At 44.8% G+C, this 25,703-nt stretch overlaps 1 protein-coding gene across 13 annotated transcripts in view; it reads right to left on the reverse strand.

Annotated features, from left to right (window-relative positions):
- ctnnd2b (catenin (cadherin-associated protein), delta 2b) overlaps positions 1 to 25,703 on the reverse strand; it is a 1,542,927-nt gene that overhangs the window by 156,835 nt on the left and 1,360,389 nt on the right. For all 13 annotated transcript variants that reach the window (XM_069906986.1, XM_069906993.1, XM_069907003.1 and 10 more), the window contains one exon: positions 19,410 to 19,623. In XM_069906986.1, the coding sequence (XP_069763087.1) occupies positions 19,410 to 19,623 (214 nt within the window). The remainder of the gene's footprint in view (positions 1 to 19,409; positions 19,624 to 25,703) is intronic.

Genomic DNA, 25,703 nt, shown 5'->3' on the forward strand with positions numbered 1-25,703 from the left:
GAAGGATAAATTAGGAAGCAATTTGAGTTTACCAGAGGGAAGTAACCTTGAATATGTGATTACAGATACAATGTTAATCAAAAGATTTATAACAAATATGTATATTAAACTGCAAGAAAAGGAGAATGAGGAAACAAATGGTAAAACTAAACAAAAATGGGAACAAGATTTAAATATAAAGATAAAAAAGGAAACATGAGAGAAATTATGCTCTGGAACGATGAGAAATACAATAAATACGAGGCTACGTATGATACAATATAATTGGTTACACAGTCTATACATTACACCGCAAAAGTTAAATAAATGGGACCCAACAGTATCTGATAGATGTTTTCAATGTAAAAAAGAAATGGGAACAACAATTCATGCAATCTGGACATGTGAGAGAGTAGAAAAATTTTGGGATGATCTCAATCAGATATTAAATAAAATAACAGAAAACAATATACCAAAGAATCCAGAGATCCTTCTCCTAAGTAACCTAAAAAACAAAGAATTTGGAATTGATTTGGAGGATGCACAAAAAAGATTTGTTAAGATAGCCCTAGCCGTAGCAAAAAAATGTATTATGTCAACCTGGAAATTGGAAGATAATTTGAAAATACAACAATGGTATATAGAAATGAATAAATGTATTCCATTAGAAAAAATAACATATAGTTTAAGAAATAATATTGAAATATTCGAACAAATATGGGAGCCTTACATTAAATACAATAGCGAAAACCTACCGGGGACAAACATTACCTAAGTTGATGGAAGGAGAAGGAAAGAAAAGAATGGACTCTGTAGAATTTCTGGTGTATTTTTGTTGAATGACAACATTGTCTGACTGGTTTAATGCAACCTAGATTGTATACCTAAAATGGATGAGAGGGGGGGGGGGTGGGGGGGTGGCTTGGGAGGAGGGGGGAGAAAAAGTCACTGTATATGTGTGAAAACGAAAAAGTGTATATCATGGCTAATGTGATTTATGGTGTGAAAAATAAAAAAATTAAAAAAAACAAAAAAAAACATGTAGATGGAACCCAGGTCACTGGAGCTGTAAGGTACCAGTACACCAGTGCGGCTGGCTCTTTCAGTGATAATGAGTTTATAGGTGGTCCCCTACTTACAACCTATGTGACTTATGATCATCCATTGTACGACCAAAAAAATACTGTATAAATTAAAAAAAAGAAAGAAAAAATATAAATATAAAAATTACATGTCAGGTCCCGGAAATCCTGAGACTGCTTATTTTGATGGACCAACATGGCGGCGGCCATGAGCTGTGAAGGCGCCGAGACACCACTGTCACCGAATGTGTTCTATTTTCAGGACCCGGTGGCAGACCTAATGTTCAAGGTCAGGGAAGTGAGTGCAGGCCCAGAGTAACATATGTCCGACGTGTCCATTTCAAAATCCGACCAAAATCGGACGCACGTTGGGGACCACCTGTATTGTTATATACATTGAGCAATGGAAATATGTGGCTGACGGACCCTACAGGACGGTGACCATGGCAGCGAACTTGTGAGGGGCTCAGCAGCCAAGCGACCCACAGAGGCTGCGAGCAATTTGGCAAGTGTTATAAAGAGCATCGGGCAACGTTAATAACCATATAACAATTACAGCACGGAAACAAGCCATTTTGGCCTTTCTAGTCCGCACCAAACCAAATCTTCTCCTTTAGTCCCACCTACCTGCACCCTGGCCATAACCCTCCATTTCCCTCCCATACATATACCTAGCCAATTTTTCATTAAATAACAAAATGGACACTCTTGCCACGACTTCTTCTGGAAGCTCATTCCACACAGCCACCACTTTCTGAGTAAAGAAGTTCCCCCACAGGTTACTTCTAAATTTTTGCTCCTTAACTCTTGACCTCTTGTTTCAATCTCTCCGACTCTCAATGGAGAAAGCCTACCCACATCAACTCTATCTATCTCTCTCATAATCTTAAATAACTGTATCAAATCCCTTCTCAACCTTCTACACTCCAAGGAATAAAGACCTAATTTGCTCAATCTTTCTTTGTAATCTAGATTCTGAAACCCAGGTAACATTTTCGTAAATCTTCTCTGCACCCTCTCTACTTTGTTGACATACTTCCTATAATTTGGTGACCAGAACTGCTCACAGTACTCTAAATTTGGCCTCACCAAAGCCTTGAACAGTCTCAACATCACCTCCCAACTCCTGTATTCTGTGCATTGACTGATAAAGGTGACTCTGTCTGCCTTACGACAGGCAGAAGGCGATTTCATATAACATTACATGCTCTGTACTATTACATATCAATAAAGAAATCTTTACTCTTGAATGCACCAATATTCTTATTTGCTGCAACGAGCAGGTACTTTGTGATAAAACCTACGACAATAATTGAATGAAAAAGAGATCGATAGATCATAAATATTCACAGTTATCCTGGTGCAAAAAAAAGTGACTTTGCATTCATGCAGTCAGTCCTTTGTGGAGTTAGAGATTAGCGTAACAAGAGACTGATAGGTTTTGGAAAGAAACTTGAAGCTTGAGGTGCTGGTCTTCAGTCTTATGTCCCTTCTCCCTGAAGGTAGCAGAAGGCCTTTTTATAGTGGAAAAGAAAAAGCAAATATAAAGGCAGATTTTCTCCACCATTACATCGCTTCACTTACCTTGTTGAAAGCTCCGAGGGTGAATTCCGGAGGCGGACTCTGATCCACCTGGGGGGAGGGGGTGGTATAGTCAGAAGTGGAGTGAGGCCGCTCCACCTCCTCCATGAAGACAATACCGCTGAAAGAGGCAGCTGAGGGCTCTTAATGACGTCATGACGACGCCGTCAGCCCTCGGCCCAGGAGTGGGGTTTTTAGTTGCCCATTCAGAGCCAGCTCTTCAGCGCTTGACGTCCTGCTTTGCGGAAACTGCCAAAATGTTTGGCCTGGAAGTCAGCCTGAAGAAAACTGAGGTCCTCCATCAGCCAGCTCCCCACCATGACTACCAGCCCCCCCACATCTCCATCGGGCACACAAAACTCAAAACGGTCAACCAGTTTACCTATCTCGGCTGCACCATTTCATCAGATGCAAGGATCGACAATGAGATAGACAACAGACTCGCCAAGGCAAATAGCGCCTTTGGAAGACTACACAAAAGAGTCTGGAAAAACAACCAACTGAAAAACCTCACAAAGATAAGCGTATACAGAGCCGTTGTCATACCCACACTCCTGTTCGGCTCCGAATCATGGGTCCTCTACCGGCACCACCTACGGCTCCTAGAACGCTTCCACCAGCGTTGTCTCCGCTCCATCCTCAACATCCATTGGAGCGCTCACACCCCTAACGTCGAGGTACTCGAGATGGCAGAGGTCGACAGCATCGAGTCCACGCTGCTGAAGATCCAGCTGCGCTGGATGGGTCACGTCTCCAGAATGGAGGACCATCGCCTTCCCAAGATCGTATTATATGGCGAGCTCTCCACTGGCCACCGTGACAGAGGTGCACCAAAGAAAAGGTACAAGGACTGCCTAAAGAAATCTCTTGGTGCCTGCCACATTGACCACCGCCAGTGGGCTGATAACGCCTCAAACCGTGCATCTTGGCGCCTCACAGTTTGGCGGGCAGCAGCCTCCTTTGAAGAAGACCGCAGAGCCCACCTCACTGACAAAAGGCAAAGGAGGAAAAACCCAGCACCCAACCCCAACCAACCAATTTTCCCTTGCAACCACTGCAATCATGTCTGCCTGTCCCGCATCGGACTGGTCAGCCACAAACGAGCCTGCAGCTGACGTGGACTTTTTTACCCCCTCCATAAATCTTCGTCCGCGAAGCCAAGCCAAAGAAGAAGATCTGCCGTAATACAGCTAATTACATTGCCCAGGAGATCTGCCCAAGTCCTTGAACAGATCTCCACCAGCGCTCTTACCATCTCTTCGGTCACCATTTCGGCTATAGACTGTTTTCCCTTCTCAGCATGCCTGGACAGCATCACGGCGATGGGCGGAGCTACTCCCCCTCAGCTCCAGAAGATGGGGCCAGACGCTGCTCAGCAAAAAAGCAATGCAGGCCTTCTCCATAAAAAGGCCAGTTCAACTTTTGTTTTCATTGAGCAGGCTTCAAGGTGGAGTTACACCATAGAAAGGCCTAGTGAGAAGAGGATACGAACAGGATGATGGGTGTCTTTTATGACATTGGCCGCCACTGAATGAAGCCGCTGTATTACAGCCCAGACCCACTTGTTACTTTCTGTTAATGTGGCACTTCATTGAGTATCTTCCTCATAGAATCATCCTATAATCCATGGCTCCAAAAAATAAAGCTAAGAAACCTGATGCAAATAAAGTAACTTCAATTGTACTCTGAGTATGATCAGGATTATATTAAAATACATTTGGTTTTTTGGCCCTTGATGAAAGAATCAGTCCCTTGTGTATCTTAGTGCAAATGCCTAAACAGAATTTAGAGTTAATCCTTGACAAATGCAAATGTAAGATTTTCTGCTTCTGTTCATAGTATTGTATCTTCTTTAAGCTGTTTCAAAAAATATTCAAAAGCTCATCCTGTTTAATCCCTTTATCGAAGGCTGAAATGAATGCAGGCTTTTCCCAGTGTCTTCAAATGAACATTGCTCATTATCACATTGAGATGAGGCACTAAACGAAATCTCTTTCACAACATCCTCTTGTAATGAACATTTCATAACACCAAAGCAATAGAACGACTCACCTGTTCAGAGTTTGGTGGACAACCCTCATCACAGATGGCTGAGAAGGGCCACCTTCAAGAAGGGCTCAGGCCCAAAATGTCAGTTACATATCTTTACCCCCAATGGACGCTGCGAGACCTGCTGAGTTCCTCCAGCAGGTCTGTGTTTTCACCTACGGTGGCCGATTCTGATCTCTGCATTTTTCTTGTACTAAAGTGAAGATTGTTACCCCGCATGGATAAAATCCAAACTGGGATCCAGGGAGCAGTCTTTGGCCAGTGGGATTTCCCAGTGGCAGGCGGTGGGGAGGCCCCTCTAATAGCCACCACAGTTTGGCATGCTTTCCTGAAATATTTAAACTCAGACATACAGCACGGTAACAGGCTATTTTGGCCCAAGATCCGTGCTGGCCAATTCACACCCCATTAACCTACATTCCCCGGTACGTATTGAATGGTGGGAGGAAATTGGAGTCCTCTGGGAAAACCCACACAAACACGGGGAGAGCGTACAAACTCCTAACAAGACAGTATGGGATTTGAACCCCGGTCCCGGTCACCGGCGCCATACCAGTGTTGTGCTAACCGCTACGCCAATAACCATGATTGCGGATCTCTGAGATCTAGTGCTGTTTTTTCTTTCCAGAGCATGAAAGAGGTTGTATGTTCATGAGTTCTGAGTTTTAGAATGTCACTGACAATAAGAACATGAGATACAGGAGCAGGAGTGGGTCATCAGACCCATTGAGCCTGTTCCACAAATTAACAAGATCATGTCTGATCTGGACGTGGGCTCAGCTCCACTTAACTGCATTTTCCCCAAATCCTTAATTACCCCTCAATGCAAAAATCTATCTGATAATGTATTTAAGAAGGCAGCTTTTACTGTAGGGATCTCCAAAGTGGTCAATACTGATGCCAGAAGTTGATGGGATGATCCAAGGGGTCAAAAAATGTCGGGGGTGGGGGGGTGGGGTGGCTTGATAAACTTCTGGGGTCAAAAGAATTGTAGAGCCTGAGGGGCACACACCTGCCTGGGAGCCCAACATCCCCATTACTGGCCATGAGCCTGACATCGCCCCTCCTGCCTGGGAGCCAGGCGTCCCCGCTCCTGAGGTCCCCATTCCTGCCCCAGGAACCCGAGGCCCCCATTCCTGCCCGGGAGCCCAAAGTCCCTGCTCCTGCCGGGAGCTCGAGGTGCCCACTCCTGCCCAGAAGCCCAAGTTCCCCACTCCTGCCCAGGAGCCTGATGTCCCCTCTCCTGCACGGGAGCCCGAGGTCCACACTCCTGCCTGGGAGCCTGATGTCCCCATTCCTGCTGGGAGCCCGAGGTCCCTGCTCCTGCCAGAGGCCCGAGGTCCCCACTCCTGCCCGGGAGCCCGAGTTCCCCACTCCTGCCCAGGAGCCTGATGTCCACTCTCCTGCATGGGAGCCCGAGGTCCACACTCCTGCCCAGGAGCCCGTTCCCCACTCCTGCCTGGGAGCCCGAGGTCCCCACTCCTGCCCGGGAGCCTGATGTCCCCACTCCTGCCCGTGAACCTGAGGTCCCCGCTCCTGCCCGGGAGCCTGATGTCCCCACTCCTGCCCGAGAGCCCAAAGACCTCACTCCTGCCCGGGAGCCCAAAGACCCCACTCCTGCCCAGGAGCCCAAGGTCCCCGCTCCTACCCGGGAGCCTGAGGTCCCCGCTCCTGCCTGGGAGCCTGTTCCCCATTCCTGCCCGGGAGCCTGAAGTCCCCTCTCCTGCTGGGAGCCTGAGATCCCCACTCCTGCCCGGGAGCCTGATGTCCCTTCTCCTGCACGGGAGCCCAAGGTCCACACTCCTGCCTGGGAGCCCATTTTCCACTCCTGCCTGGGAGCCCGAGGTCCCCACTCCTGCCCGGGAGCCCGAGGTCCCCACTCCTACCCGGGAGCTGGAGGCAACTTATTCAATGCGGTCAGCACCGCACCCAATCTTGAGAATGGAGTCTCTCTCGCTGTTGCTGAAGACTTGGACACAGCTCCTTTTGACATCCTCTTGCCCAGAAGCAAAGGTTTGTTTTGACTATTAACGTAATCACTTGCTTGCTTAATTTACAGATTTGTTACTCAGCGATTGGGGTGTTGTAACAAAGTTTGGGTTGTTGCTGGGAGGCCTGGACACCATGCACATGTTATGCAGTTTCCATCACTAATGCATATGGAAACTCCACCTCTATTAATTATCTATCTATCTATTTATTTATCTACTTGCCTGAAGGTCTATGAGGGATCAAGGATTCCTTGAATGGGTCATTGGTCTAAAAGGCAAGCTCTATTGCTGCCTTGAGCAGAGATTTCCACAGATCACTACTCTCTGGAAATAAAAGTTCCTGATCGTCTGGTCTCAAGGTACTCACCCAATTCTTGAGGCTATGTCTCCAAGTTCTAGACTTGCCTATCAGAGGAAACAAATTTCCTGCCACCATCTTATTTATTCCTTTCATAATTTTATTTGTTTCCCCTCTGATTCTTCTAAATTCCGGCAAGGATAGTACCAGATGACCTAATCAAGTGGTTCTCAACCTTTTTCTTTCCACTCACATCCCACTCTGTGCCATCAGTGCTCTCTGATTAGTAAGGGATTGCTTAAGGTGGGATGTGAGTGGGAAGGGAAGGTTGAGAATCACTGCTCTGGACCCAATTGTTACTGAAATATTGCTGGAGAAAAATGGTCATTGGCCCATTTCCTTTGGAGTTCTGAAACCGTGCACATAACGAGTCAATGAGGGATGATTAAAACAGTGGCTTTCAAACTTTTTCTTTCCACCCACATCCCACCTTAAGCAATCCCTTACTAATTACAGAGCACCGATGGCATAGCAATTACTTAAAGTGGGATGCGAGTGGAAAGAAAAAGGTTGAGAACCACTGACCTAATCTCTCCTCATAGGGTAACCCCCTCATCTCCAAAGGCAGCTCAGTGAGCCTCCACGGCTCTGCCTTCAAAACCTGTACATCCCTTCTCAAGTAAGGAGAACAGAACTGCACACAGTACTCCAGTACTCTGTATAGTCGAGGCAGAACCCTTCGTTATTTAAATAATAATCGGATCTATTATTTTTTTTCTCTCAAAGTTGCATTTAAACAGATCATAGTTTGCATTTACCAACATTGTACAACATCTGCCAGACCCTGCCCACTCTCTTAACCTATTGACATCTGCTCCCAAGACTTTGTTACTTTTCATTTGGAATGCACCCTTCCTATTGATCAGGAAGGGCAGGCAGCAAGATGGCCTTTATCGGCCGCATTGCGATGGAGTCAAAGGAGAAATGTGACCAGCAAGTCTACATCACAGCCAATCTCAGTGAGCTTCCATGTCAAACAAGGTGGTTTCAAGATGTCAATTACTCTTACACTATTTCTCACTGCTCCTACGGCTCCTAGAACGCTTCCACCAGCGTTGTCTCCGCTCCATCCTCAACATCCATTGGAGCGCTTACATCCCTAACGTGGCAGAGGTCGACAGCATCGAGTCCACGCTGCTGAAGACCCAACTACGCTGGATGGGTCACGTCTCCAGAATGGAGGACCATCGCCTTCCCAAGATCGTGTTATATGGCGAGCTCTCCACTGGCCACCGTGACAGAGGTGCACCAAAGAAAAGGTACAAGGACTGCCTAAAGAAATCTCTTGGTGCCTGCCACATTGACCACCGCCAGTGGGCTGATAACGCCTCAAACCGTGCATCTTGGCGCCTCACAGTTTGGCGGGCAGCAACCTCCTTTGAAGAAGACCGCAGAGCCCACCTCACTGACAAAAGGCAAAGGAGGAAAAACCCAACACCCAACCCCAACCAACCAATTTTCCCCTGCAACCGCTGCAACCGTGTCTGCCTGTCCCGCATCGGACTTGTCAGCCACAAACGAGCCTGCAGCTGACGTGGACTTTTACCCCCTCCATAAATCTTCGTCCGCGAAGCCAAGCCAAAGAAGAAAGATTTCTCACTGCTATGCTGCATCTTATCTCCGGCAATCTTTCATGGGAGTGGAGCTAATCTTCAGAGTTAATGTGAAACCTTGCACTCAATGTCACCAAACCTAAGAAACTGATTGTTGACTTCGGAATCAGAATTTATTGTCATGAACGAATCATTAAATTCAGTGTTTTGCAGCAGCGTCATGGAGCAAACATTCAGAAGCAACACTTCACCTGTACATCCATAGGAATGATTTACTGCATCTGGCGCTCCCGTTCTGGCCTTCTCCTCGTCAGGGAAACCGGTCGCAGACTGGGAGTTCGCTTTGCTCAGCAATTCCACTCTATCCGCACCACAGCGACCTCCCAGTAGCCAACCATTTCAATTCTGAGTCACACTCCCGCACTCACATGTCTGCCCATGGCCATATGTACTGTCCCACCCTGACCACCCACAGATTGGAGGAACAGCACCTTATTTTCCATCTGGCACCTTTCAGCCACGTGGCATGAACATTGACTTTACTGCTTTCCATTAAAGCCGCTCACCTTTTCTTCCCTCCCCCCACCCATTTCCTGTCCTTCCATTTCTTTCACCCACACAGCCCTACCCCCTCCTCCTCATTGCTGCTGTCTCCTCCCTCCTTTCGCTACCTACCATCTCCTGCCTTTTCTACCCCCCCCCTCCCCACCCACTCTTTCGTTCGGACGCCTGCCTGCATTTTCCCATACCTGATGAAGGGCTTGTGACAGTACAGGATGCTATCACCAATGTATATATTCGTATATATTTACATATAGTAATAGTGAGTCAACAAGACTTTGAGTCATTCGACGTGCTACAGGGCTCAAGCCCGAAACGTCGGTTCTGTATCTTTACCTTGGCTACCTCATGGACACTGTCTGACCTGCAGAGCTTCTCCAGCTTTGCACATTTTTACATTATAAATGCCATTCAGGGTCTATAGAATAGTGTTGGCACTTTTCTTCTATACAAAGCACCATTGCCACTTATGCCTCACTATCACATGACAAAGGTCCTCTGTGACACAATCCCTTCCAGTAACAAAGGCCACTTCACTGGGGTGCTTCATCTGGATGGAGATAACACTGTTTACACCACTGTCACCTCACCAATGAAGCCTTTGGTTATTTGAGGAAAAATATATCTGAAGATCAAGATATGCCTAGTTTACAAGAGCAATTCAAGTTAAATTCAATCAATTACCATCCAATAAAATAACACCAAAATCTTCCACAGGCGATCTGAAGCAGCAATTTCACCAAGACTAAGAGAAACAAATTGCTGGAGTAAATCACCAGGCTGAGTAACACTTGTGGAGTGGGTGGGGGCTGCGGAGGAAGGAAACATTCACGTTTTTTGGGTTGGGTCCCTGTACATGGACTGAGAATAAAAGCACAGGATTGCTAGAGGAACTCAGCTGGTCTTGCAACATTCATAGGAGGTAATGATGTATTACTGACATTTCGGGCCTCAAACCTTCCTCAAGGTACGGTTTAAAAACATTAAAAGCTTGGGGAAAAGGGGAGAATGAGAGGGGGAGGGGTTCCTCCCGCATTTCTGCATTGTTACACTGCAGTCACAGCATCTGCAGACTTTTCACACCTCGGGACGGAGGGTGTTGAGATAGTCGGTATGGAGGAGAGGGCCAGGGGTGAGGTAAGTAGGTGATCAGTTGAAGGATGATGGACAAATGGCACCAGGTAGTGGAGGGAAGTTGGAAGACAGGGTAAGTGGGAGCAGAAAGGCAAAAGGAACAGCAGATGGAGATAGGTGGGGTTCAGGGGAACATTACCTGATACTTGGAAATTCAGCTGGAATAAGCGGAGTTGTTCTTAAGACCAGGTTCTGACATTTACATTTTCTTACATCTCCATTGTACCAGGACTGAGTAGCTCCCAACTTCACTCAGTTTTTTCCCACCATAAAGAGCTGAATTTGAAAGGTAGGCCAGAGTGACTGTTCTTGAGGTTAGCGCAGCAGGTGACTTCATGTGACATTGATGAGTCCTGGCAAACCTGTCATCAGCACTGGCTGGAATCATGGTCTACACCAGTGGTTCTCAATCTTTTTCTTTCCACTCACATCCCACTTTAAGTAATCCCTAGGCCGTCAGTGCTCTGTGATGTGTAAGGGATTGCTTAAGGTGAGATGTGAGTGGGAAGGGAAGGTTGAGAATCACTGCTCTAGACCCAATTGTTACTGAAATATTTTACTTGAGAAAAATTGCCATTGGCCCATTTCCTTTGGAGTTGTGAAACCGTGCATATAACGAGTCAACAAGGAACGATTAAAACAGTGGTTTTCAAACTTTTTCTTCCCAACCACATACCACCTTAAGTAACCCCTTACTAATCACAGACCCCCGATGGCATAGGGATTACTTAAAGTGGCATGTGAGTGGAAATAAAAAGGTCGAGAACCATCAGTCTACACAATACAAGATGGCATAAATTGACTTCATTCTAGTTCAACATTGTAGGACTCGCACAATATCCTTTGCCCGATCACCCACAGCTGCTGCATTAATCACCCATCTTCTATTTTAAGGTTGAAAGTCAGAATTTGAGTTGACGGTTGCACAACGTTCATTCCCTCAGGAAATGTCCATTCCCTCTGCAAATGAAGGAAGATTCCCTGCCTGCATGAAGGAAGATTTGGTCAAAATTCCAGCATACCTGACATGTGGCAGCGGCCTACAGCAATCTGCTGGTCCACAACCCAGCATCTGCAGCCTCCTCTGCATCTCAGTGGTGCTGGACAATGAGCAACTTCCATAAAATAATGACAAACTGCCCACTGTTGTCACTCTTGAGTTACCACCACGAAGACCCCAGCATCAACTTCCTGTGGATCATCATTCATTAGAAACCCAACTGAGCCAATTACATAAATATTGCAGCTACAAGAGCAAGTCAAAGGCTGGGTATCAGTTGGCAAACAGCAAATGACTCCTGACTTCCCAAAATCGAGTCGCACTGGACAAGGAGGATTTTGCTTCCTGAACCCTTTTGGGTGTATTTTCTAGATTCTAGGCTGCTGATCATGAAATTCACCTTAACAATTTCCTCTCACACATTGTTTTTTAGATATAAAATATTTTTGAGATTTCCTGTCATGTTTTATGTCTTCTTCAAGCATATTGAAAATACATTTTCTGCATTCGCACTCCTTCCCTGCTGATCCTGGTGCAGTCCTGGTGAAAGGTTTTACCAGGACATTGCGACCATTGAGAAATGGCATCAGGCCGACTGGAACTTGTCAATGTTGGCCATCTATTCTTGGAGACTGACAAAAGGGGCATCAGATGCTGATTACATACGGAAATCAGTGGCAAAACATTTTTTAGGTCAATTGAACTAATCTCAAGGCATCAGCACCATTATGCAATTAAATGTGCTAAATTCAATAAATGTTAATTTAATATCTCTCCAACTTCCTATGTGATACAGCAAATCTGAAATTATCTTTGTGTTCAGCTTGAATTTGTCGATCATAATCCCCAATGTTCTTTCAGGAAGCAACCCTTTTGAAAAAAACTTGTCCAGTGTCATCAACGAGCCAAGCACCTGGACTACTGTGATATACTTTCCAATGTTCTATAAGACTGTAGCTTTAACGTCTCTCAAGTAGTTCAACATCATCCAGGACACTACAGCCCACTTGACTGACATCTCATGCATAATCCTAAAGATTCCTTCCTATGGCCATCAGAGAACTATGTTGATTCAATTACAAAGAAGACTTGTCACCAAAGACTCTCGTAAACTTCTACAGCTGTACCGCGGAGAACATTCTGGCTGGTTGCATCACTGTCAGGTGTGGAGGCACCAACTCCCTGGACAAAAAAAAACTCCAGGGAGTTGTTAACTCAGCCTGCGACATCATTGACACCAGGCTTCACTCCATCAAGGACATCTACTTGTGGCGGTGTCTTACAGAAAGCAGCCTCTAACCTCAAAGACCCCCACCATCCAGGCCATGCCCACTTCACTCTGCTACAATCAGGAAGGAGGTACAGGAGCCTAAAGACGAACATTCAGCGGCACAAGGACAGCTTCTTCCCCGCTGCCATTAGATTCCTGAATGATCAATGAACCACAGACTCCCACCATCCAGGCCACCTGCTATCATTGCGGGGGGGGGGGGGGGGGGAAGAAGGTACAGGGGGCTGAAGAGAGCACCCAGCAGCATAAGGACAGCTTCTTCCCCGCTGCCATCATATTCCTGAATGATCAATGAACCAAAGAAACTCCCTTACTTTTCGTGCAGTATTATTTTTATTTTTTTTAATATATTATTATTGTAATATGGTTATAATATTTACACGATGATGAAATCACCAAATTTCATAACAATAAATCCTGATTCTGATTATTAAGTAAAGCAATTACAGGTACACAGTCCGGACATCTAAAATACGGAAAGCTCCAAAATCTGGCAAGTGGGGACCGGCAGTTGGGGGAGGCAGCCGAGGCACTGGCAGTTTGGGGAGGTGGCCTGGCAGCCGAGGGACTGCAATTGGGGGAGGCAGCCGAGGGACAGGTGGTTGGGGGAGGTGGCTGGGCAGCCGAGGGACCACGGTTAGGGAGACTGCTGTGCGGCTGAGGAACCGGCGGTTGGGGGAGGTGACCGGGACGCCGAGGGACTGCGGTTGTGGGAGATTGCCGGGCAGCTGAGGGACCGCGGTTGGGGAAGACTGCTGGGCAGCCGAGGGACCAGCGGTTGGGGGAGGCCGCCAAGGGATCGGCGGTTGGGGAGACTGCCGGGCGACTGGAAGGGGATGGGGGTGGATACGGCAGCACAATTTGGGTGGGCTTTCTGAAATCTGGAAAAATCCAATATTCAGAACACTGTCCCCCAAGGGTTCCGGATAAAGGATCTTGTACCTCTACCCACTTTAGCTCCTTCAACAACCCATGACCTCTGTCACCAAGAATGGCAATTGCACCATTATCTGTAAGTTCCCTCCACATCACACATCGATCTGACTTAGAAATGTTTTACAGTTCCTCTGTGCTGTTAAACAGGGTCGGGGCATCATCTCATTGCATTGCAGAGGTAAAGTCTATTGAAAGTATGGTTGGGCGAGATACTATAGCAACTGCCAATAAAAGCAAGGTAATTTTGACAGGACATTCAATAAAGGGCAGATTGTTGCATGTCAATCAGGGGCATAAAATCATTCCTGGTCATTTAAAATAGTTTGTGAAGGGAACTAACTAGTCACTTTCATTCTGCCAGGCATCTTTTTTTCCTCCGGGAACTGTGTAAAGGCTCTTTTATTACAATCAATTTCCCATTGTTAGAATATTGGAAGGAAATCATAAGCTACACAAGCAGGAGTGCGAAGGCTTTCTCTGTGGCCAATGTAAACATTATTTTCCAATCAAGCTCAATGACATATAAATGCCATGTAACATTGTGACAACAAAGCATAGGTCAAATATTCCAGCTCTGCGATAATGAACATTGATTGTTGATATGAATTGTGCAAAAATAAACTCCAGGCAACTTAACCTGAAAAGCAACATACGGACTGGCTGTGTTGATATCTTATTCATTGCAAGCATGCAAACAACTCCCTGAGGCTACATGCTTTGACAGTGAAACAAAGAGATGAGTAAATATGTCATGACCAGCTCTGTCATATTATTAGGTCTGCCACTCTGAGGGATACCTTGTCAATGAACACTCCTCACAGTTACACAGTGTCTTTCCAGTAGATTTGGCAGGCATCTAATTATACTTGCCTAACAGATTGAAGGCAGTGCAGACATTACTAGCAGTCTGCATTAGGGCCCAGGCAAAAGACACAACTATCTTCTGCCAGCAACTATCTAGGTGTGACTCGCTGAGCCCTTGAGTTCCACCTTTTATTAGCTTTCCTTCAGCTCTCGTCGTGCTTTGTGCCAACAAAACTCACCTCAAATGCTGATGGATTGGCTAGCCTCGCTATCTTCATCCTTCATTACTGCCACAGTTCTAATGCTTGGGCCCTCCTTAATGTTTGGGACAAAGACACTTCTTTGCCCCTGCGCTCCACAGTTTTAAATTTGTAATCAAACAAGTCGCATGTGATTTCAGTGCACATTTCAGATTTTACTCAAGGTTATTTGTACACATTTTGGTTTGACCCTGTTGAAATTACAGCACATTTTAGGCAGAGTCCCCTCATTTCAGGGCACCTTAATGTTTAGGACATAGCAATACAGATTTCAGATTTGTTGTCAGAGTATATACATAACATCACATACAACTGTTACGAGTGCAAAACCCAGCAGTAATAGATATGCACCATGACAAAGGGTAACTTAAACAAAAGTTGCTTTTAATTATCTTTGAACATGAAAATAAAATCAAACTTTAACTTATCTCTATTGACTCACTTAACTTATTTAACCCTTTTCTAATTCTAAGCGCACGTGTGTATAATGTGTGTGTAAGTTTAACAAAGTTCTTTGGTTCACAATCCAATCTCACTGATTGTAGGCAATTCTTGTACTGTGCACAGAAGTTAACATTAGCAAAGTTCACAAGGCTTTGGTGCTTAACAGGCAAATGGTTTTCAAAGAGAGAGTTTTTCTTGTTCCAGGACGTCCACAACTGATTCCTTTTTAATCAGCCACTACGGTATCTTGCTGATGAAACTTTCCCCCTTCAGGATTCTCCAGATGATAACGTATTTCTTTCAGGTCACCACAGAGTTCTTTTCTGTTTCTCCTATTCTCAGGGAAACACTGGACAGTCTCCTTTGAACAGGCCATCTTCCAAAGCTTGCCAGCTTGTCCCTCTGGGACTGATGTCTCTCTCTCTCTCTCTTTCTCCCCCTCCAACTCTGAGACCAAAGCCTGCTTTTTTCTGCTCTCTGCCTGGAATGATCACATGATCTTCCAGACATTAAGTTCTGTTTTCCAGACAAAGCTGCTACTGCCTGTTGTTACATTTGTTGCCCTTTTGCAAACAACAGTCCATCATAAGTCTGTGAGCACTCTTGCAAAAGCTTCTGCAAAAATTCTGTTTTAAAGTGTTGTGTGTGACCTGCTTTAACAAACCTTTCCCAATTTATCTCCCAAACACCTCTATATACTCTGTCACACAACCCTGCGATACTTTTTTCCTGTGGGTGAGGCAGAATTACCACTTATTGGCAGGGCAAAAAAACTGACTCAATGCATACATGTAAACAAATAAAGAAATGCAAACAAACTGACTGTGATACAGAGAGAAAAAAAATCAAGAAAGTGCAAAAGTAAGAAGTGCTCCTTAGCTCTGCCCGCCACAATAGCGTGGATCTCCCATTTCAAATCCCCATGCCATTCCCTTGCTGACATGCCTGTCCATGGTCTCATGCCCTGCCAGACTGAGACCACCCACAAATTTGGTGGAACAAAACCTCATCTTCAGGGGTGTATCTACAGAAAATAGTGCCTATGGAAAGCACTGCAATTGCACCCCTGCCCAACCTTCTGACACCCATCTTTTAGACAAGCTCAAAAACACATGTCAAGCTCGTTAATATTTTATTTAACAAATTATGTATCTACATGAAAATTATAACTGCACCATCGTTGCTTTCACTGATGAAAATTAGTCTCTGATCAAAATCAGTTTTTTCAGTTTCTTTCTACATCCAGCAGAGCAAGATCACAGAGTTGGCCTTTTCTCATGGAGGCTCAGTATGGCCTGCTCCTGAAGACCAGCAGGACAGAGAACAGTGTTCCACATGTGCAGCATTGGGGAAGTGCAAGATGATGAATGCCTGCAGCCCGTTGTTGTGGTTCAGCAGCTCCTTGAAACACTCAGGCTCGCTCAGGCCAAGCACCTCATAAACACGGGCCTGGAGCACTGGAGGCGGGGGTGGGGGCGTCATCAATCGACATGGCCTGTTTGGGCAGGATCTGCCCTCTAACAACTGAGCGACCGTGCCAGTGTCCCATCCCATGGAGATCACGGCGTTTACTCCCGTTCCCATGGTTCCTGTTCTCCAGAGTTTGAACCTTCTAGCAGTAGCAATGTTGATGCACAGGCACAAGTGCCCAAAATTTCTGCTCCTCAGAGGATAGCTTGACTGACTTTAATAGAAACTGCTCAATGATGCCCAGGGCACATGCCATACCTGCTATACCTTAGATACGCCACTGCTCATCTTCCATCTGGGCAGCTTCAACCAGATGGCAGTCTTCTCTCCCTTGACTCCTTTCACAGAGCCAAAATCAATTCTCACCTCTTCTCTTATCCAGTTAACACCTTTTGTTGGTCTGGACTCCTCCCCCAGCCAGCACTTGTCTCTATTCTGACCTTTCCTGTTCTTTGCTTATTCTTTCATTGTTCCTTGAGAAAGGGCTCAGGTCAGGAATGTCGGAAATATATCTCTTTCTCCTTTAGACGGTGCTAGACCGGCTGAGTTCCTCCAGCATTTTGGTGTGTTTTTACTACAATCCTAGCTCCGCAGACTGTCATGTTTCACTTCATGTGGTGGAACTGACCCAGTAAGAGGGCATTTTGCAGTGAGCTCTACTCTCATCTCACTTCCTTGCTTGCCACTCAAACCTCGGTAATCTCATACCAGTGGTTCCCAAGCTTCTGCCGCCCCCTTTCCCTCTAGACCACATTCCAAGCACCCCCCCCCCATATAAAGGCACTGTGGGTGGGGATGTTGCTGGTGGCGCTGAGCGCATGGTTTAGTGGTGGTACTGAGAGGGGGGTAGTGGTGGTGCTGAGGGGGGGTGTGATGTTCAGTGTCAGCACTGAGCATGGTAGGGGTGTTAGTGGTGATGCTGAGAGGGGGGTCTAGTGTCGGCGCTGAGTGGGAGGGTGGTGAAATTGGAGGGAGGGTATTGACACAGTGGTCACCGAGCCCAGCTCTCGCGAGAATGCCACATCGCCATTTATTTGGCTCACTACGGCCATCCTGGGTCTGGCCAGAAAATTACTGCATCGGCTTCTTCATTAAAGTTTGCAGCAGATCGAATAATAACAAGACTGAAGGATTGGAACGCCCCCTATTTTCTCACCAACACCCCCTCCACCCCAATCTCCCCCTTTTCCTTCACCTTCCCCTTGGATTTTTCCACTGCTCACAGTGGGGGTGTGGGGTGTGGCAGCGCCCACTTTGGGAATCGCTATCTTATACTTTGAAACAGTGACTGCTCTGCAATACTAGTCTAGTCTAATTCTAAAAAAAAAGTTTCCGGCACAGAATTCAAAGCTCCCACCATTTTTCAGTGGAAAGTTGTGTTTGCCTGACTATGAAGTTGTTTGTTTTTTTAGACTTGAGCCACTGGAAGAGAATAGGCTATTCAAACCCTAGTTTGGTTAATCAATTAGGTCGTAGGTGATTGTACTCAAAGCTTGTTATTTTCGATCAATTTTAACCTCGTAAGCTGTTTTGGCCCGCTCACCATCATTTGGGAGAAGCTTAATCCAATTGGTTTTGAAGTTCTTCCTGATTTCATTCCCAGATGGGCTATCGTGGGAGGCATCTCAATCAGATTTCTCAAGTGCTCTGCTTTATCCTGCTAATTTAACACTGTTACCTACATTCTGATTTTGCAGCACTCTAATAACATCCTTCCAAAGCACACAGAGCGAGTTGAATTGGCATTGGATGTGTGACAGAGTATTTAGAGGAGGTTTGGGAGGAACTGTTAAAGCAGCTTGCACACACACATTTTAAAACAGAACATTTGCAGGACTTTTGCAGAGTGCTTTATGCAAGAGGCAACAATGCATCGACATACAGCTTGCCTGGGAGAGTATGTGATTTTTGCAGGAAGAACAGTTTTGCTCTCAGAGAGGGAGGGTGTGAAACAGAGAGAGAAGGAGTCACAGAAATCAGCTCCAGAGGGACAAGCTGGCAAACTTTGAAAGGCTGCTTGGTCAAAGGAGAAGACTGGCGATCTGAAAGATGACCTGAAAGAAAGAGGATCATCTGGAGAATCCTGAAGGGGGAAAGTTTCGACAGCAAGACTGATTGAGAAGGAATCAGTTGTGGATGTCCAGGAAAAGGAATCTCTCTCTGAAAACCAGCAAAAACCTTCCTGAGTGGTAATCATTTGTCTGTTAAGCACCAAAGCCTGGTGAACTTTGTTAATGCTAACTTCTGTGCACAGTACAAGAATTGCCTGCAACCCGTGAGATTGGACTGTGATCCAAAGAACTTTTCTAATCTTAAATATACATTACACACACCTGCCCTTAGTATTAGAGTGGGGGGGGGGAGGATTAAGTAGGTTAAGTTGATAGTAATAAGTTAAAGTTTAATTCTGTTTTCTTGTTCAAATATAATTAAAAACTACTTTTGTTTAAGTAACCCTGTGTTGTGGTGAATATCTATTGCTGCCGGTTTTTGGGGTCCTCTGGACTCAGTAACAGATGCAAAAGCAAACAGCTGGAAGAACTCAGCAAATGCAGGCAGCATCTGCATTGCCGGGGGATGCTTGGGGTTTCGATCAATGCCCCACATCGGTCCTGATGCAGGATCTACGCCCAAGACATCGACCGCCTCCTCCCCTCCCCTTCTCTCCATAGACGCTGCTTGACCTGCTAGTCCTTTCCCCCAGATTTCCAGCATTCTGAAGTTTCTTCTGCCTCCTGACATCTGTTGGATGTCGGCTCACCAAAGTCGCACATCAGGTAGCGCTAACAAATCTGATGGAACATCCTACTGGGGTTTACCTTGGATCAATTTCAGATGGGGTGGGGGGGGGGGGGTTTCATTTCCTCCTTTGGAAAGAATCCAAGTGTAGAATGTAGAAAAGAAAGAGAATCTAACCTGTCACTAGCTCCCTGATCTCCACGTCTGGAGTCTTCCGGAGGAGTCGCACCAGTGCTGGAATCCCACCGCAGTTTTTCAAGGCAATTTTGTTGTCATCATTGACCTTTCCAAACACCAGGTTCCTCAGGGCTCCACAGGCGCTGCGATGTACTTCTTGCATCCGATGATCCAAAAGGTCGACCAACAACTGGATTCCACCCTGTCTTCTTATCTACAAGAATAGTTCACTTGTTAGAAACTGCTACTTTATTTTGTGAAAAGCACCAAATATCTGCACAATCCTATGATCACTGAATTAATTCTTAACAATAACTGACCCTTAAAAGCAAAGATATTGAAATAAATACAGGAAAATCCCCCTAATCCGGCAACTACAGGGATCATGGATGCCGGATATGTAAATTTTCTGGTTGCCTGAGACAGACTCTTGTAATGCCTAATACATCTGCATTCACAATAAACAGTTTAAAAGATAAAAGACAGTGCAGAATATAATCTGCGTAGCCCTTAATTATGTAAAGTTCCCCTTGTAATAGCATTGCGCTAACCGCTACGCTAACTGTGCTGCCATCATAATTAATCCCTCCCTCTCCCAGGTTTATAGATAAAGCCTTACTTGTATACTTTAGGATATACAAATAAAGACTCGCACCAGGCAGGGATAGGGAGACACTTTGGGGGAGTCGCCTCAGCGGCGAGCGGCACCGACCGTCTCTTTGTCCTGGACGCCACCATTTTATTCAAACACAACTTTATTCAGACACCTGCTGTGGGCGGGGCATGACCGGGGCACTCCTCTGGCTGAATGTTTGCTCCTATCTTCACCAAGGGGTTGTATGTTGCTTCAGAGGACGTTTCCTTTTACAATTTTAAACTTCTACTCAGCTTTTTATTTATTTATCGTACTATATTATTTTCTGCAGTGTTTTTTTTTTGTCCGTCACTTCGGGTTGCCATTGTTTGAATTCTGGAAACCGGGGATTTTACCGTATCTCCTTTCATGCCTAGATTGTACACCAAAGATCTCTCTCACAAAATCAGAATTGTTAATTCCTGTCACCGTTAGTCACTCCAACCCACGGTTCTCAAGTGCTGGTAAATGGGACGTGTAAATAGGTACTTGATTGTCAACACACACATTGCGGGTTGCTTCTGTGCTGTGCAACTCGAAAACTCTGCTTCAATTTCATAACAATGCCATGAGATATTTCACATCCAGCCAAATACAATAAATACGAGGCTGCGTATGATACAATATAATTGGTTACACAGACTATACATTACACCGCAAAAGTTAAATAAATGGGACCCAACAGTATCTGATAGATGTTTTCGATGTAAAAAAGAAAGGGGAACAACAATTCATGCAATCTGGACATGTGAGAGAGTAGAAAAATTTTGGGATGATCTCAATCAGATATTAAATAAAATAACAGAAAACAATATACCAAAGAATCCAGAGATCTTTCTCCTAAGTAACATAAAAAATAAAGAATTTGGAATTGACTTGGAAGATGCACAAAAATGATTTGTTAAGATAGCCCTAGCCGTAGCAAAAAAATGTATTATGTCAACCTGGAAATTGGAAGATAATTTGAAAATACAACAATGGTATATAGAAATGAATAAATGTATTCCATTAGAAAAAATAACATATAGTTTAAGAAATAATATTGAAATATTCGAACAAGTATGGGAGCCTTACATTAAATACAATAGCGAAAACCTACCGGGGACAAACATTACCTAAGTCGATGGAAGGAGAAGGAAAGAAAAGAATGGACTCTGTAGAATTTCTGGTGTATTTTTGTTGAATGACAACATTGTCTGACTGAATTAATGCAACCTAGATTGTATACCTAAAATGGATGAGGGGGGGGGGGGTGGGGGGGTGGCGTGGGAGGAGGGAGGGGGGGGGGGAGAAAAAGTCACTGTAAATGTGTGAAAAAGAAAAAGTGTATATCATGGCTATTGTGATTTATGGTGTGAAAAATAAAAAATTTTTAAAAAAAAGCACCGGAGCCTGGTGATATTCATAAATGGTAAATTCTGCACACAGTATAACAATTGCCTGATACTGGTGAACTTGGAGGAGTGAGAAGTGAGATTGGACTGTGAATCAAAGAACTTTACTGAACATTTACACATTGCATACACATGTGCTTAGAATTAAAAGGGGGTTAAGTTATGTAAGTGAATAGTAATAAGTTAATGTTTGATCCTTTTTTATGTTTAAAGAAAATTAAAAGTAAGTTTTGTTAAGTAAAAAAAAAAGATATTTCACATCCAGCCAAGGAAGGAAGTGAAATATTGGCTTTGCAGAATCCCTCTACAATTCATTTGTCTGAATCACATACTTAACTCTATTGAGCAGAACCTGAGCATGAAAACCAATGTTGTTCCTTTTGGATGAGCACTCTCTGCTCCTCCCAATAATGAAACTAATCCCAGAGTTGTCAGTGTATGAGTATTTATCATAAACAAGTAGTACAAGAGAGTGGAACCGCATCCCCCTATCGATGCCCATTCCTACAGCTGGAGTCAGTGACAGGCCATCTATTGATGACAACTGGTGGGTGATCATGTCTGATCACTACATTAAACAAGAAAGTCTGCAAATGCTGTGATTGTAGTTCAATACACAAAATCCCGTGGGGAAAACACACCAGGTCACTCAGGGTACTTACACAGCAAAGATCGGTAACCAACTCTTCAGGCCTAAAACCAGGTTTCTGATTTCTTCACATGAGAGTTCTGGTTAGAGTATCACCTCTTTACATTTCTGTAGTTATAAGCTTGTGTGACAAACTACTTATTAAAATATTTATCTAGCAGGCCTAACCTCTCCCAGATTCTTCACTAAGAACTGTGTCAGTGAAAACCCCCAATTTAGGGATATCCTTTCCTCAGCCAATGGATTGCCAATTCAGGCTGGGTGCATCCAGGCACACGACTTGTCCTGTCAACTGACAAAATAAACAAAACAAACCAGGTTTTTAATGTGAAAAATATTGCATGTCTACAGCTTGGTGCCAAGTACTTCACCTCCACAAGAATTAAGGGGAGGAATATAACCATTTCTGATTTTGCAACAATAATCCAAGGACTTCCATTTCATTTCTTTCAAAACTCTTTAAGTCTCTAGTTGATGGTCTTGGTGATCATTCAGCTTACTCAGTTACAGTTCCACCGTTTAATGGTAAGAGGGAGGCAACCAGACTTGGAAGAATGCGTCACTCCAGAACTGCACTGAAGATATTCTGCATCGTTCAAGCAGGTGAAATAGTAAACATGTCTCTCTGTGAAGGACAGAAAGATCCCAGCAGAGCTCTCCAGGAGGTCTCCTGATAATGTCTCACCTTCAACACCACACAAAAGGAAGACCGTCGGCATTTTCGCATTGCGATACCCTTGCTGTATATAAACTTGATGATGCACTCCTGCTTGCAAAGTCACCATAATTCAAAAGTATCAGATGAAAGTTCTGCAGTCCTGCTACATCTGGTATGAATAGCTGTGGAGAACTAAATAAATGAAGGGAGCACTGTGACAGAGTTTATAGATATGATTTTGAGAGATAAATTGGGAAAGGTTTTGTTAGAGTAGGTCACATACAAACACTTTAAAACACTGGAGCTCGGCCCCATGCTAGACATGTCGGGGTCAATAGCTTTTGCAAGAGCTTTGGAGAGTGCCCAAGAGACTTCACTAATGGGTTGTTGTTTACGAAAAGGCAACAGATGAAAGAGCTTGTTGGAGCCGAGCCGCCTTCTGTCTGGAGAAGTTCTAAGAGGGTCATGTGGTTTTGCAAACAGAGAGAGTCAAACAGGTTATCTCTCAGAGAGAGAGAGAGAGAGAGAGAGAGAGAGAGAGAGAGAGAGAGAGAGAGAGAGACAGAGATCACTTCTATAGTATTACAGTCAATAACAGCAGATGGGACTGGAACAGGACAAGCTGGCAAGCTTGTGGAAGGTCCCATTTGGAAGACAGGTTTGTAACTGCTTTGTTCAGCCTGGTCAAAGCTCTTGTGGTTCTTGCAAGAAGAGAGGACTGGCTGTCTAATGTTTCACTTGGAATAAGAGAAACAAAAAGGTATTATGTGGTGACTTGAAAGAAAGAAGTTATCATCTGGAGAACCCTGAAGTTGGCAAGTTTCATCAGCAAGACACTGGAGTGGCAAATTAAAAAGGAATCAGTTGTGGATGTCCTGGAACAACAAATTTCTCTCTGAAAACCGATGAGAACCTTCCTGAGCAGTAACCTTTTACCTTTCAAGCACCGAAGCCTGGTGAACTTTATAAATGTTAAATTCTGTGCATAGTATTAGAATTGCCTGCAACCAGTGAGCTTGGAGGAATGAGAAGTGAGATTGGACTGTGAACCAAAGAACTTTTCTGAACGTATGCACACATTACACACATGTGCACTTAGAATTAGAAAGGGGTTAAGTTAGTTTAAGTAAGTCAATAGTGATAAGTTAAAGTTCGATTCTATTTTCATGTTTAAAGATAATTAAAAGTGACTTTTGTTTAAGTAACCATTTGTCTTGTTGAATATCTATTGCTGCTGGGTTTTGGGGTCCTCTGGCCTCACTCCTTTAGGAGTGCACTGAAGCATTTGCAAGCATTATGTTGAACAGTGCCTCCATCAAAAGCTTCCATATTAACATGTCTGATTCAATCCATTGGTAACCTGTGACCACCTCCCCAACCCCCAAAGTGCAGAGGGAACAACAACCCTCTGGCTGTGCTGTTGAAGACATTGTTCTGAACCAGCTTTACAGAATTACTTTGGGATTATCTATCCACAACAGAGAAACATTTTTTCTGAATGTCCTGTCCACAAAAGCAGGAAAAATATATCCAACCGATTACTGCCTCATCACCCTTCTCTCAATCATCGCCAAAGTGATGGAGAGCGTTGTCGACAGTGCTGCCAAGCAGGTCTTGCTCATCAATAATGTGCTCATACTGCTTCGTTTGGTTTCTGCAAGAGCTACTTTCTCCAGACCTCTTGGCCTAACTGATGATCATGATCATCAACTCTCAAAGGTGAGTTGGCATCAAGGAGTTGATTGTGGACTTCAGGAGGAAGTCAGGGGAACACGACCCAGTCCTCATCGACGGCTCTGTAGTGGAGAGGGTCAAGAACTTCAAATTCCTGGGTGTCAACATCTCTGAGGATTTGTCCTGGAGCGTTCATGTTGATAAAATCACAAAGAAGGCTCGTCAGTGGCTATACTTTGTGAGGTGTCTTGAGGTGGTTGGGTGTGTCACCAAAGACTCTTGTAAACCTCTACAGGTGTATCATGGAGATCATTCTGCCTGGTGGCATCACTGCCTGGTATGGAGACGCCAACTCTCAGGACAAGAATAAGCTCCAGAGGGTTGTTAACTCGGCCTGCAACATCACAGGCACCAGACTTCACTCCATTGAGGACGTCAACATGAGGCGGTGTCTTAAGCAACAGCCTCTATGCCAGTGGTTCTCAACCTTTTTCTTTCCACTCACATCCCACTTTAGGTAATCCCTATGCCATCAATTCTCTGTGATTAGTAAGGGATTGTTTAAGGTGGGATGTGAGTGGATAGAGAAGGTTGAGAATCACTGCTCAGGACACAATTGTTACTGAAATATTTTGCTTGAGAAAAATTGTCATTGGTCCATTTCCTTTGGAGTTCTGAAACCGTCCACATAACGAGTCAATGAGGTATGATTAAAACAGTGGGTTTCAATTTTTTTCATTTCCCCCCACCACACACCACATTAAATAATCCATTACTAATCACAGAGCACCATTGGGATAGGGATTACTTAAAGTGGTATGTAGGTGGAAAGAAAAAGATTGAGAACCACTGCTCTATCCTCAAGGATCCCCACCACGTGGACCATGCCCTCTTCACTCTGCTACCATCGGCAAAAAGGTCCAGGATCCTGAAGACCAGCACTCAGCGGCACAAGGACAGCTTCTTCTCTGCTGCCATCAGATTCCTGAATGATGAATGAATCAGAGACACGGCCTGACTTTGTCTTTTTCCTTTACTTTCCCTATTTTATGTATTTCGAAACGTGGTTTTTATACAAATATTTACCCTGTGATGCTGCTTGCATAAACAATCTTGTGAAACATTCCTGACAATAAATTCTGATTCTAAGGAACATGGGAACAAGGAGCCCCATTCATTAAAACGGAGTGAAAAGCAACGTGCTGGAGGAGCTCAGCAGGCCAGGCAGCATCAGTGAGAGAGAAAGAAAGGTCCACATTTTGAGTCAGAACCTTTCATCCTGTCT

Source organism: Narcine bancroftii, chromosome 1, assembly GCF_036971445.1.
Source record: "Narcine bancroftii isolate sNarBan1 chromosome 1, sNarBan1.hap1, whole genome shotgun sequence".
NCBI classification, from domain to species: Eukaryota; Metazoa; Chordata; class Chondrichthyes; order Torpediniformes; family Narcinidae; genus Narcine; species Narcine bancroftii.